The 15,000-nt window shown below is 52.9% G+C and overlaps 1 protein-coding gene across 1 annotated transcript in view; it reads right to left on the bottom strand.

The window, feature by feature from the left end:
• The window catches only part of LOC113816059 (ETS domain-containing protein Elk-3), a gene marked incomplete in the record, with an annotated part of 23,962 nt that extends 15,285 nt beyond the window's left edge, over positions 1-8,677 (bottom strand). The window contains 1 exon segment of the mRNA XM_070142147.1: positions 8,340-8,677. Within this exon segment, the coding sequence (XP_069998248.1) occupies positions 8,340-8,352 (13 nt within the window).
• Positions 8,678-15,000: the final 6,323 nt, after the last annotated feature.

Below are 15,000 nucleotides of genomic sequence, written 5' to 3'. Positions count from 1 at the left end.
ATAAGAATAAAAAAAAGAGGAAACGGGAAAGAAAACAAGACATAATGCATCATCGCCTACGAGCGCCCCCTCCTTCAACCCCTCCCCCCACCCCATCCCCCACCGCAGTTCCACGTATCGGCATCCCGAAAGGACACGACGTATCACCACAGCCTTTTTGTATCACGCGCCTCGACGCTCCGTGATGATGAACAGCATAAACACGTCCAAGCATAAACTGAGAGCGGGAATGTCTGATCCGTGCACGGGGTTTATGTTTAGGAGAGTTAGAAAGAGAGAGAGAGAGGGAAGGAAGGAGGGAAGGAAGGAGGGAAGAGAGAGAGAGAGAGGGAAGGAGGGAGGGAGGGAAGAGAGAGAGAGGGAAGGAAGGAGGGAAGAGAGAGAGAGAGGGAGGAAGGGAGGAAAGAGAGGAAGGAGGTGGGGAAGAGAGGGAGAGAGGGAAGGAAGGAGGGAAGAGAGAGGGAGAGGGAAAGAGGGAAGGAGGGAGGGAGGGAAGAGAGAACAGAGAGAGAGAGAGAGAGAGAGAGAGAGAGAGAGAGAGAGAGAGAGAGAGAGATAGAGAGAGAGAGAGAGAGAGAGAGAGAGAGAGAGAGAGAGAGAGAGACAGAGCGCAGAGGCAAAGAGAGACAGAGTGAGAAAATAAAGTGGCAGAAACACTCTTGTGACGTCATAACCGCATACCCATCACGTCAGAGAAATAATAATAAATATTTTCATGACGCCAAAAGTGTCGCTATAAATCCCACTTGTCTATCATATCAAATGAAAGAGAAAAAAGGAGAAAGGGGGAGGAGGGAGGGAGGGAGGGAGAGGGATGAAGGGATGAAGGGAGGGAGGGAGGGAGAGGGGAGAGGGACAGGAGAGAGGGAGGGAGAGGGGAGAGGGGAGAGGGACAGGAGGAGGAGGGGAGGGAAGGGATGAGGAGAGAGGGAGGGAGAGGGATGAAGGGAGGGAGAGGGGAGAGGGACAGGAGGAAGAGAGAGAGGGAAGGAGGAAGAGAGGGAGAGAGAGAGAGATATCAATCAAACGGCGGGACCCGAAGTGAAATCGAGCGAGAGCGAAGGGAGGGAGGGAGAGGATGGGAAGAGAAAAAGCAGCGCCGTCGAACAATGGCACTCAGGCACCGCTCGCCGCCGCCGTCGCCCGCGCCCAAGTGCCAACAAGTGGGAGAAGTGACCTGGAACATTCCCCTTCCCTCTCCCCTCTCTTCTTCTTCCCTTCCCTATCCCCTCTCTTCTTCTTCTCCTTCCCTTCCCTATCCCCTCTCTTCTTCTTCTCCTTCCCTTCCCTAGCCCCTCTCTTCTCCTCATTGCCTTTTTTCGTTCCCTTTCTTTTCCTCCTTTCCTTCTCTTCCCTCCCTCTCTCCCTCCTCCATCCTTTCGTCCCCCTTCTCTCCCCCTCTACATTACTACCCTTTACGTCCTTTCCTCTTCCCCTTCCCTCGCACTTCTGCCACCACCCCTGCCTCTTCCCCTCCTCCCCCCTTCGCCACCAACCCCTGCCTCGTTCCCCCTCCCCCCTTCCCCTCGCCACTTCGCCACCAACCCCTTGCCTCTTTCCCCCTTCCCCCCTCCCCTCTCTTCCCCCTTCCCCCATTCGCCACCAACCCCCCCCCTCCCCCGATGCCGCGATGCCCCAGTGCCAAAGCGTGGCCGCCGACGCCGAGGCCTCCGCTCGGTTAATGACCCGAGTCGAGGCCAATTAAGCTGTCTCTTTGCAGAATATACGTCTCGGTCACTTCTGGAGGAGGAGGGGGAGGGAAGGGGAAGGGCAAGGAGGAGGGAAGGGGAAGGGCAAGGAGGAGGGAAGGGGAAGGGCAAGGGGAAGGGAAGGGGAGAGGATGAAGGGAAAATGGGTAAGGGAGATAATCGGGTGGGGAGGGAAGGGGAAGGGCAAGGGGAAGGGAAGGGGAGAGGATGAAGGGAAAATGGCAAGGAGATAATCAGGTAGGGTAGGTGATAAAAGAAAGGGCAGGAGAAATGGGGTAGGGGCGAGGGAGGGGAAGAAAGGGAAAGAGGAGGGGAAGGGGAAGGGATCCTAGGAGAAAGAGGGGGGGGGGAAGGGGGAGGGGGATCCTGAGGAGAAGAGGAGGGGTGGGGAGGCTGGGATCCTGAAGAGGAGGGGTGGGGAGAATGGGATCAGCAAGAGGGGGGGGGGGGAGGGAAGGGAGAGAACATCCGCAAAGTTGGAAGGTGGAAAGCAGAGCTCCCGCGGGACCGTCTTTCGCCTCTGTGGATTTGCTCATGTGTCTCTGCGGGTTCGAGTTAGTTGCCGTGTACGTAAGTGTACGCACACACACGTACACACACACACGCACACGCACGCACAGGAAAGATAGAGCAGAAAATGGTAAAAATTGAGAGCAATTCCCGCACAGCAAAGGTGTTAAAAAAAAACGCAAGCACGACCTACCAACTCCCTCCCGGCGCCCAATCACCAATATCAACAGAGCAACACGTCACCAGCGTTCCCAATGCACCCCGACTCCCACCCCCACCCAACCCGAAACCCCCCCACCCCATCCTCCAACTCACGCTTCGTAGCAAAAATCAGCAAATTCAGCGTAATACGACCTAGTCTTTCTTTTCCCCTTCTCACCCCCCCTCCCCCTCCTCCTCCCTCCCATTTCTAAACCACGATGCGATTCCCTTGACCTGACTTGACACTTGATCGCCCGACGAGGTCAAACACGAGGTACCTGCCACTGACACCGCTGCCGTGGGTGCCAAAGGGGCTATATTTATCCCTCGTCACGCGGTGTGGCGGAGTGACCCAATGATGTCAACAAAGGGAGGAGGGGGGGAGGGGGGGGACAGGGAGGAGGATACAGACGCAATCCAAATTCTCGTTATTCAAATGCATTTGTTTTTTATCTCTCGATTCATCTCGTCCAAAACGCCGAGCGGAGATTCCATTAAAATCAATAAGAAGAAGAAGAAGAAGAGAAAAAAAAATAACTGCAACGTTTTAGGGAAGTTTGAAGAGAAGCTTGGGGGGAGAGAGCGACGGGGAGGGGGGGTGGGGGTGGGGGAGGGAGAACGGGGAAGGGATACAGATGTAAACGGACTTACAAAATCAAAACAGACAAGTTTCCGATTCTTCCAAGTTTCATGGTCGGCTGAAGTGGGTCGCCCATGACCTTGACTGACCTAAGAGGAGGAGGAGGAGGAGTACACAGGGCGAGGAGCAGAAGCTGACAAGTCTTATCCTTTCTTCGTAGTGCTGACGGCCATCTCCGAGGGGGAGTCAGCACCTGCACGGGTCAGCAATGCGGCTTCGTCATCTCGCTTTCCCTCTCCCTCTCCCTCTCTCTCTCTCCCTATATATTTACCTATCTATTTTACTACCTATCAATTTACCTTTCTCTCTCTCTCTATCTACCTATTTACCTAGATATCTATTTACCCCCCCCCCCCCTCTCTCTCTCTCTCCCTCTCTCTCTCTCTCTCTCTCTCTCTCTCTCTCTCTCTCTCTGACACAAAACATTCCCACGCTCCCCCCCCCCCTCCCGACTCCCATCATATCCTTGCTGAAGCGAATTTTTCTCTCGATTTCGCTTGCATGTAGACAAACACATGGTGGGAGAAAAAAGGAGGTGTGTGTGTGTGTGTGTGTGTGTGTGTGTGTGTGTGTGTGTGTGTGTGTGTGTGTGTGTGTGTGTGTGTGTGTGTGTGTGTGTTTGTGTGTGCGTGTGAGTGTGTGTATTTATGCAATTGCATAAAGCAAATACAAAATACGAATGAATGGAGTGGGGAGACAACGAAGACGAGCCAGGGTGCCACAACACGCACAATCTTGACCTCGCACGTCCCCCCCCCTCCTCCCCCTCCCCCTCAGCCTCGCGTCACCCTTGACCTCCCTCGGATCGTCTCTCCTCCCCCCCCCCCCTGCCCCTCCCTATTGTCCCTCTACCCCGGGTGGTCCCATTTGGTCACTCTCGACACCCTGCTACACGACCCACTCCTCCCCGTCCCCCCCTCCCCCCCTTGTCAGTTGACCTCCCATGCCCTTGTGACCCAGCTCTGACCACCTTCTTCGCCCCCCCCTTCCCCTCTCTCCCAAGACGGTTCCCACGAGCATTTTTCTTGCGAGATCCCTTTCGCCTCCTTCTCTCACAGGAAACCGTGCAGTAGCAACTCCCAATAACATTCAGGACAACAATAAACAAAACAAAATATTTAAGTAATGAATGAATACGTAAACAAACAAAGTAGTAAATAAACAAGGGGCAAGGAGGAGGTGGGAGGAGTAAGAAAAGAGAGAGAGAGACGGGAGACATGAAGGGAGAAAACAGAAATGCCAGAAACACAGAAAAATGAGGTGGGAGATGAGGAGCAGCAACAACTTAAATAAGAGAAAATGGAGGAGGAGGAGCAACAGCAGGACGAACAGGAGGATGAGGAACAGCAAGAAGACCAACAGCAGAAATTGGAAGAGAAACAGGAGGAGGAGGAGGAGAGAAAGGACGAGAAAGAGGGAAGAAAGAGAGGACGAAAGAAAGAAGGAGAAGGAGGGAAGAAAGGAGGAGGGGAAGAAAGAGAGAAGGAAAGAAAGGAGGAGGAGAAGGAGGGAGGGGAAGTTAAAGAGAGAATGAAAGAAAGGAGGAGGGAAGAAAGAGAGAATGAAAGAAAGGAGGAGGGAAGAAAGAGAGAATGAAAGAAAGGAGGAGGAGGAGGAGGGAAGAAAGAGAGAATGAAAGAAAGGAGGAGGAGAAGGAGGGAAGAAAGAAAGAAGGAGGAGAAGAAAGAGAGAATGAAAGAAAGGAGGAAGAGGAGGAAAGGGAGGGGCCGAGGAGGCACGAAAGCGCAGCAAGCCCGAAAGCATGCCGTCTGCCGGACATGTGTTAAAACACTTCGTTATGCAGAAAGCGCGAGCACCGAGGAACAAATGTCTGCCGCACATCTGCTACGAATAACTCTTGGCAACTGAGCGACGATGACCCCTCCCCCTCCCCTCCCCCCGCTGGGACATCCCCCTCCCCTTCCCCTTCCCCTCCCCCTACCCCCACCCCCCAAGGGCTTCTCCGAGCGCAAGTCCCAGGGAGGGAAAGGCGTGGAAGGGGAGGAATGAGAATAAGGAATGAGAGGAGAGGTGGTAGGGTGGGAGACAGGGGGGGGGGGGAAATAAGGCGAAAGGATGAGGGAGAGAGAGAGAGGAGAAAGGTTTTAGGATGAGGGAAAGGGTGAGGGAGAGGGTGAAATAAGGTGAAAGAGTGTGGGAAAGGGAGAATAGGAGGTGCAAGTGAGGGAAAGGAAGAATGAGGTGGTGAATGTGAGAGAAAGGGAGAATTGGGAGGTGAAAGAATGAGGGGAAGAGAGAGAGAGAGAGAGAGAGAGAGAGAGAGAGAGAGAGAGAGAGAGAGAGAGAGAGAGAGAGAGAGAGAGAGAGAGAGAGAGAATGAATTACAGTCCTAATAGCCTCGCCACCTCCATCGGACCACCAGCATCAGCACTTGTCAAAAGGTGTCGCTCATAGTTACCTCATAACGACCTGCTAATCTTCTCCACTGGCCCCTCTCCTCTCTCCTCCTCCTTCCTTCTCTTTCTCCTCCCTTGAGCCCTTTCCCTTTCCTTCTCCTCGCCCTTCCCTCTCTTTCTCCTCCCTTGAGCCCTTTCCCTTTCCTTCTCCTCCTCCCCTTCCACCCTCCCGCCTCCATCTTTCCTATACCTTCTTTCCCCTTCTCCCCCTCCTACTCCAACCCTTTCCCCTCCTCCTCCTTCTCCCCTCCCCCATCTCCCTTCCTTCTCCCCCTCCTCGTTCACGTTCCCCTCCTCCCCTCCCCCTCGCCCATCTCCCCCTCCTACTGCTTTCCTTTCCCCCCTCCTCCTCCTTCTCCTCCTCCCCCATCTCCCCCGCCAAGGGTCCTCCGGCCGGGGAAAAATTATCACCGAGCGGAGTTCTCTGGCCAGTGTTATCAGCCAGAACACCACTGCAGACAGTAGCTGGGATCCGTCTAAACCCCCCTAACCCCCTTAAATCCCCTCCTCCCTTCCCTCACCCCCTACCCTACCTTTCTCTTCCTCCTCCATCCCTCCTTCCCTCCCCCTACCCTACCCCTTTCTTCCTCCCTCCATCCCTCCCCTCCCCACTCTTCCCTCACCCCTACCCTACCCACAACCCCCCTCTCCACTCTTCCCTCGCCCCCTACCCTACCCACAACCCCCTCTCCACTCTTCCCTCATCCCTACCCTACCTCCTTCCCCCCCCTCACTCATCCCTAACCCCTTCCCCCTCCCCCTCCCCATTGCCCCTTACCCGTACCTTCTTGTCTTCATCTCCCCCTCCCCCCCCTTTCCTTACTCCCGACCCGTATTACGTAAGGAGACGCAACGCAAACCTGTGTTAAGATGCCTATTACGAGGTCGATGGGGGGAGAGGAGGGAGGGAGGGGGGAGAGGAGGGAGGGAGGGAGGGAGGAGGTGGGAGGAGGAGGTGGGAGGGAGGGAGGGAGGAAGGGAGGGGAGGAGGTGGGAGGGAGGGAGGGGAGGAGGGAGGGAGGGAGGGAGGGAGGGAGGGAGGGAGGAGGAGGGAGGAGAAGGGAGGAAGAGGAGGGTGGAAGAGAAGGGAGGAAGAGGAGGGTGGAGGCGAAGGGAGGAAGAGGAGGGTGGAGGCGAAGGGAGGAAGAGGAGGGTGGAGGAGAAGGGAGGAAGAGGAGGGTGGAGGAGAAGGGAGGAAGAGGAGGGTGGAGGAGAAGGGAGGAAGAGGAGGGTGGAGGAGAAGGGAGGAAGAGGAGGTGGAGGAGAAGGGAGGAAGAGGAGGGTGGAGGAGAAGGGAGGAAGAGGAGGGTGGAGAAGGGAGGAAGAGGAGGGTGGAGGAGAAGGGAGGACGAGGGAGAGCAAAGTGGAGGAAAGTTAGGTAAGATAATAAGGATAAAGGATAAAAAAGAAGTGGGAGAAGAAAGAGGAAAAAGGAAAAGAAAAAGAAAAAGACAATAAAGAAAGGGAAAAAAGGAGAAGTGAAAAGACAAAAAGGGAGAAAAGGAGAAAAACATGTTAATGAAGAAGAAGGAAGAGGAGGTGGATGAGAGAATACGACGACGAAAGAAAAAGAAGAGGTAATCGAGATGATAATGCAAAAAAAGAGGAAGAGGAGAAGGTAAAAAAAATATTAGAAATAAAATGGGGCGATAACAGCAATTAGCCACAAGTACCACGATAATATTATCACATGACACACCGCCTGATGATCTTGCAACATCAACCTCGCAGGCTTCTTATCAATAACCGACCCTGCAATGCGTTCATCCCAATTCCTCTTATTCTAGATTTCGAAAAAAGGGGAGAAAGAGATAGCGTGATTGATGTCTTTGTATGTGGAAATAACATTTATTTCGTTCCTTAAAATCTGAACTCAAAAATCCCCCTCGACAAAAAAGCATCAAAATAGTGCAACAATAAATAAATATAACTAATATCATCATATGCGATAATAAGAAAATAATCGAATTTCCAAAGATCGTAAATCATGACGAGCGAAAACTGAAATCGGAAAAAGATGAAAAATAAAGCAATAAACCACACAAAAAAATGAAAAAAAACGCCAAATATCAAATCTGTTCACCATTATTATCGTCATCATCAACCTCACCATTATATCAACATTCCCGACCCCCGCCACAACCACGACGAAATGCACGGCGTCACACAGCCTCAGAAGGCATCCGTCACAGCGCCGTTGCGGTCGTAACGTAACGTCCGCTGAGTCACGCTCAAGCTCCACTCCTGACAAAGCTCGCTGCACGCTCTTCTCCCCAGAGTACAAAGTCTGGTACACTCTCGCGACCTTTGCTTAACACAGACAAGCGGCGCGGCGGTGTGAGCGAAGTCTACGAGGGAATCTGGGCGAGAGGAAAATATGCAACAGGTTTGCTTCATTTTCTGACCGCGGCGTGGGTCCATTTCGTGTTTTCTGAGCTGTCTTTCCGGTGAATGTGTTACGCCATATCATAATCCCCAGCATGAAAAGCGCAATCCACCTAATGCTTAAAATCACATTATCAGTACAATCACACACACACACAAAAAAAAAAAAAAAATAAAAAAATAAAAATGTAGTGCACCCAAAACAACGACTCGGAATCCCCTACAAAAAGATTAAATTGAAATAACACCAACCACCGTGAATGCAGCGTCAACTAACCACACCAAAACACAAATGAAAGAATATCCACTAAAATCCAGATCTCGGACTCTCTCTTCCACTGCCTCGTCGTATCACAGCGCTCCTCATAAACTCGCACAGAGACGGTATGGTGACGGTAATGATGATAGTGATGAGGTGAAGGAGGAGGCAAGGCAAACACTCACCAACTCATTCACTCACTCAACTCACACACTCACCTAGTAGGGTCATCGTTGAGTGTGCCACAGACGCAATCACGGGCACGGTTCGCCGTCGCGTCTAACAGGCATAAGTATCCTCTTCTCTCTCTCTTCCTCTTTCTCCGTCCGCCTCTCTCAAGACACTTACTTTCTTCTTCCCCCAACCACCACTACCGAGAACGAGCACGTTAAGTTTTAAGTCTACTTCTTGTCTCTCTTACTCTCTCTCTTCACGAGCACGGTAAGTATATCGAGGACGAAACCGCTGTGTGCTCGCCCGCTCTCTCTCTCCCGCACCCTCTCACACCAGCAACTCGACTGTCAATTATAATCTACGCTCCGAGACGCTCCGCCAGCACCGTCGCCTCTGGTCGTGGGGGCGGCCCGGGGCATGGGGGGGCGGGGGGGGGACGGCGAGGGAAAGGGGAGGGGCTAAGAAGTTGCCGAGAAGAGTGGGGAGGGGGGAGGGGGTCGCTCGATGGGGAGGAGGGCGATGGGAGAGCGGGAGGGGGAGGAGGACGGAGGTACAGGGGGAGGAAGGGAGGGAGGCGGGGGAAAGGGGTAAGCTGTCCTGTAGGAATGGATTGAGATGATGATGATGTCATTGTTGTGGGATGCTGTGTGTGGGAGGGGAAACTTGCCATTTAAAGGCGATAACTGATTAATTATGCGTTCTATTCAATCAAGGAGAGCAGCTGTAGCTCCCAGAGGAACGAAAGAGGAAGAGACAGCGCCATCCGAACGCCCCGACCCTCTCGATCTCCCGACGACGAAACCTAAAGGGCCGAAACAAGCACTCCGATTCCCCCCAACGAGTCCTTCGATCGAACGACATCATGCCAATCCCTGCCAATCCTTTCCAATCCTTCCTCACCGCCGGTCCTGCGCCCTCCGCCCGCCACGCGCCCATTCATCCCCACGCCCTCGAACAGGCGCGGATAGGCCTACGCACGCAGAAACAAAAACAACGGGAGGAGAAAATGTACAAAACCATAATAAAACTGCCATAAACCCCTGGCCAGCCCCCGAGGCAGCACCTGTACTTAAAGAGAAGCAAAGTGTAGTTCGGTCATTATCGCCGACGACAAGGCCCTCCCCCCCCTCCCCTTGCCCTCCCCCCTGGCCACTAACCCTCTAACCTTCCTCCCTCTCTCTCCTCTCCCTCTTCACTCCCTCCCTTTCCCCCCTAGCCCATTCCCCTTCCTTCCCTCCCTCCCTCTCCCTCCTCCTAGCCCATTCCCCTTCCTTCCCTCCCTCCCTCTCCCTCCTCCTAGCCCATTCCCCTTCCTTCCCTCCCTCACTCCTCTCCTCCCTCTCCCTCTCTCTAACCCCCCCCTGCCCCTTGCCTGTTATCTAGTTATCAGCCTATCTGTTGTTATCTAACACGGCCACGGCGGTAAGGGTTTATGAGAAGACAAGGATGGCGTGTCGACGAGAGGAAAAGGGTTGTAGAAACTCAAGAAACTTAATATACCACAAAGCGAACGTGACGGAAAACAAACTCGAAATAAGGACATAAAGACGAACGAAGAACCACTGATTTTTTAAAATTATTTTTTTTTGAGAGAGAGAGAGAGAGAGAGAGAGAGACGCCAGGAACCACGAAAGGATAAGATAAGAGAAATTAGATAATAATTATCATCAATCTCCTCGGGCGCTACCGATCCATCACGAGTGTCGCAACATGTTTCGGAAAGTTCTAGCGTCTTCTGTCAATCTCGACCTTATCATTATCTTCTTTAAACTGATGTCGTTGTTGCTTGTCTTTTTTACTTATTATTATTTATCTATTTTATTTTATTTTATTTATTTATTATTTTTTTTTTTTGGGGGGGGGATTCTAGCTATGATTTATACACTTGTTTTTTTCTTCTGTTCTTCGGACGCGTTACTTAGCAATTTGGTACGATCCACTGAAAAATAGAACTTTATTAATCTGTTCATCTCTCTCTCTCTCTCTCTCTCTCTCTCTCTCTCTCTCTATATATATATATATATATATATATATATATATATATATATATATATATATATTATATATATATATATATATATATAAACATGCAGCGAGAGAGGGAGAGAGAGAGAGAGAGAGAGAGAGAGAGAGAGAGAGAGAGAGAGAGAGAGAGAGAGAGAGAGAGAGAGAGAGAGAGAGAGGCAAAAAAAAAAAAAAAAAAAACGAAAAGGACAGGCTGACCAAACCCATGGGGGTAGGGGCAGGGGAAGGAGAAGCATTCGGCGCGGGAGAGGAGTGGGAGGTAGGGAAAGAGGGAGAGAGAGGAGTGGGGGGAGGGAGAAAGGGAGGGAGGGAGAGGAGAGGAGTGGGAGGGGAGGGGAGGGAGGGGAGGGAGGGAGGGTGCTCGGAGACCCAAACAGCCCAAGTCATTACCCGGCTGTTATCTCGCTAGACAGAGGCGCTACCTGGGATAACATCGACAAGGGATTCCAATGAGGCAATTAAAGTGGCGGCTCTCTTAGTGTAATTTTATTTCTTTATTTGGTTATTTACTTATTAGTCTAGTCGCTCCAACTGCCTGTCGCCCTTCGCCACCAGGAACAGGAATATGATAAACCTATTCGTCTCAGCGCGCGCGTATCACCGCCATGCCTCAAAGCACCAATTACCCCGTAATCTTTCGTAATTTCCACCCAAACAAACATCACAACATCTCCAACAACACCCAAATTACACAATTTCCAATCCCAATAACAACCCGAACACCGAATCAGAGCAGAGAAAAGGTCCACGAACGCTGAAAACATTCGCCGCTCGGACGGAGCTTCACGGAAACAAACAAACAAGGGAAAACAAAGGACACCTGCGCACACCTGTTTGTCCGTCCCGGGCCTGGAAGAGGGATACGGACGCGAGGACAAAGGTTTAAAAGGTTGGAAGGCTTACGGACAAAACCAACAGAGGTTCGCGGAGTCGGCGTGCACGACAAAACCAATATGGCGGAAGAGTAAACAAACATGGCTGACCAAACCTTACGCCCAAAGAGGTCACGGATGGCATTCAAGATTTGTGTACTTGTGACCAACTGGGTGTAGGTATTTTTATTTTTTTATCCACATCGATAACCATCACGTTTGAATAAGCTAACAAATAAAAAAGAGGCATAAACAGCACTCAGCAAAAGGAAAAAAAAATCTTACTCTTTATAAGCGACAGATTCGACCGCCTCGAGGCAAAAAGCCGTCAAAACTGTTTACAAGTCGCTTTCCATCCGAGCCCCAATCGCGGCGGCCACAGTCCCCTCATAACCGGGCAATTTTCCCAGCGTGTCAACCTCATAAACATAAAGCATGACCTCCCCCTCATACGCCAGGTCTGCCAACGGCCTCGTCAGCAAACACCTCGTTATCGGGGAGCGAGAAGGAGCAACGGGAGCCAGAAAATACCTTCGTGCGATATTCCTATTGCCTCTTCTCGTGTGCCTCGACCATGTGTGCTTACTTCGGCTGGACTGGTGTTTTGACTGGGAGATTTAGAGGGCAGGGGAGGGAGGGTAGGGGAGTGAAGGGTAGGGGAGGGCGGGGGAGGTGGGGAGGGAAGAGGGGGGGCGGCAGAAGGGGATAGGTGTTACGAGGCGTGTGAAGTTAATGCCAACATTAGGGAAACCTGGAGATAAAATGCATAAAAAGTGTCGATGTATAACTCCCAACATAATGTATCTCTAAAACATGTTCCAGAGAAAATCACAAGTCTCTGCAGATGTCGTCGGGGGGGGGGGGGGGGGGGGGGGGGGGGGTAGCACACCGATATTTGCGATGCAATCTTCCTCACGCCCGCAACGGACCGAATAAACACCGGCGCGCCTACCGAAACGACATATGGCCGGTTAACGAATGGCCATCCCGCTCAGTGAGGAACCCACAAGAACCAAACCACTGCAGTGCAAGGATAGAACTTCCGACCATACGGCGCAGAGAGCAACAAGCACTGTAGAACCATAAGGATGAAGGGGAAGAAAGAGAGAAAGAGGGGGGGGGATGGGGAGTGGACCTGACGGTGTTTGCTCTGCCTGGGGTATCGGTTTCCTCGTGTTTATCAATTCGCCCTTTTTTTTCTCTTCCTTTCGACCTCTCTACCTCTCTCCTCATGCCCATCCCCTTCCGCCATTACCTCTTCCCATTTCTCTTCCTCCTACTATGCAGTTGCTATTTCTCCCCTTCGTTTCCTTCTCCACATTATTTTTATCGCCTTTTCACCATTCCTCCTTTACTATCTTCTCCCCTGTCGCCACCTTTACCTCCATCCCCCTCTTCTACACACCCTTCCTTCAGCCCCACACCCCAACCCCCTCCATATGGGCGCACACACACACACAGCTCACTGTACTTGGGGCAAACACGGCCCAGCGTGGGAACCCGACGGTGTCCACCTACATCAACAGCTCAGGTCTCCTTAATTAACAACAAGAGAAATGCCCAAACGCGCTTATAGTGTCCGAAAGGTATTTTCGAACGAGTCCCTCGCCGCAGCTTGCACACGCACGCACCAATCCCTGCTGGGTGGCTGCTTCTGCTCTCACAACACAGGCCAGGTGACTCAGGTGACAGCTTTATCACGCACAGATTCTGATTACGCTAGGCGCCCAGTGATGGGACGGAGCATAAGGCTGACGCATATCTCTCACAAGTACTTTTGGTTGGGTTTTGTTCGTATTTTGTGTTTTGTGAATATCTAGTTTAAATTATATTTCCATTCATAAACACGAAAGACCCAATCAGTCGCGCCCAATCGGAGTTTCATAACCAATCATCGGAAAAATGCGACCTAATCTTTAGCACAGTCGTCAGAATGACTCGCACATGGCGCGTCATATCCGTGCAGCCCCTTTTTCTTCCACCAAAGGACGAAGTGCATTTTCCCGTCGCCGGTTGTCTTCGCAGATGCCCCTCACGCCCGCCCCCCCGCCCACAAGAATGTCCGAGAGCGTGTCCGTCTCCCCAGTCCCGGGCTTCCCCCCTTCGAGCCGCCCCTTCCACGTGCAGCCGAGTGACCAGCGGCTCCGAGGGAATCCCTAATCCCAGGTCTCGAGCTAATCTAGGCATAATTGGTTCTTTCTCTCGCGCGTAAAAAGGGGAAATGGCGATGGAAAGCCATAAGAGGCGAAGCCATTCTGAATGGCTCTGAAAGAAGAAAAACTCGTAAGGAAGGAAATCACACGCGGATTCAGCGTCACATGCATCGTCTTTACATTCCCTTGGAGGGGGGGGGGGACATTAAGGGTTTAAGTTCCCGAGATTTAGGACAAAATGACGACTCTTAATCTGCAATACCCTTTCATACGGGTCTTCTATACTCTGAATACAGACGCAGACGGCAGCCGCCCGCCATGCACGAGGCTCCCCGCCCCGCCGCCGCCGTCGCCCGCTCGCCCTAGGTCTATCACATGACCCTCGGCCGACTCTGCTTGGGCCTGAGCCGCGTCGGTCAGCGGCCGATTCCCGGCGGCCGAGTCTCGTCACGTCGCGCGAGACGAAGCGGGGAATCGAGAAGGGGAAGGGCGACCTCTGAGGGCGGGGACCCAACCGCATCTTCGAAAGCAAACCAGGGAATTTACATACACATTTCCCGCATCTGAGGGAGGGGAGGTAGGACGAGGGAGAAGGGACGGCGAGGAAGAGAGGGAGGGGGAGGAAGAGAGGGGGGAGAGGGGGAGGGAGAGGAAGAGAGGGGGAGGGAGGGAGAGGAAGAGAGAGGGGGGGAGGGAAGCAAAGGAGGCATTTGCTTAGGCCTCTCCTCGATCGCCGGCGCGCGCCCGCCCGCACGTGCGTCCAGGCTGCGGCGGCGCGCGAGTGTGACGCCCACGAAGCCACACCGCATTAGCACCCATTTGCATCCTATCATTGAAAGAGAGCGGGGGCGGGGGGGGGCTGGGGGGACGGGAGGAAGGAGAGGGAAGGAAGACGAGGAAGGAAAGAGTGAGGAGGAAGATGAGGAGGGAGAGTGAGGGACGGAGAGACGAGAAATGGGAAGGGGAAAGAGGGGAAGAAGATATGGAAGGTGAGAGATAGGGGGAGACGAAGGGGGGAATGGGACGGAAAATGAGAGAGAGAGAGAGAGAGAGAGAGAGAGAGAGAGAGAGAGAGAGAGAGAGAGAGAGAGAGAGAGAGAGAGAGAGAGAGAGAGAGAGAGAGAGAGAGAGAGAGAGAGAGAAGCAAAAAAAGATAAAAGACGAGAAAAAGAAAATGAGAGAAAAAAATAAGAAAACGGAAGCCAAAACGAACACGGAGACGAGAGAAGAACACGGAGAGGAGAAGGGACGCTGCAAAGGACGACCTCCCTCCCCCCTCCCCCCCCCGCCTCACCCCCTCTCGCCTCACCCTCGCCCTCGGCACACGTCGTACTCACCAGACATGATGCTCATCCGCGCGGCTGCCTAGGCTCGGGCGCCGACCTGCACGAAAGAGGGAGAGAGAAGGACGGACATTAGTCGGGAGAAATAATTAAAGTAGAGAGAAGAAACTACACTCCGGGAGACGCCCGCGATCCGGCCAGAGGCGCGGGAGGCACGTCGGGGGAACGCCGCCCCTCGCCTCGCCTCGCCCGCCGCCGCCGCCCGCGTGGGGGGAGGAGGGGAGGGGGGGGAGGGGGATGGAGGTGAGAGAGGTGGAGGAGGAGGTGGAGAGAGAGAGAGGGAGGAGGAGGAGGGGAGAGAGAGAGAGAGGA

This window comes from Penaeus vannamei, chromosome 29 (genome assembly GCF_042767895.1).
Source record: "Penaeus vannamei isolate JL-2024 chromosome 29, ASM4276789v1, whole genome shotgun sequence".
Lineage (NCBI taxonomy): Eukaryota > Metazoa > Arthropoda > Malacostraca > Decapoda > Penaeidae > Penaeus > Penaeus vannamei.
This window is presented reverse-complemented; position numbering and strand designations above follow the sequence as displayed.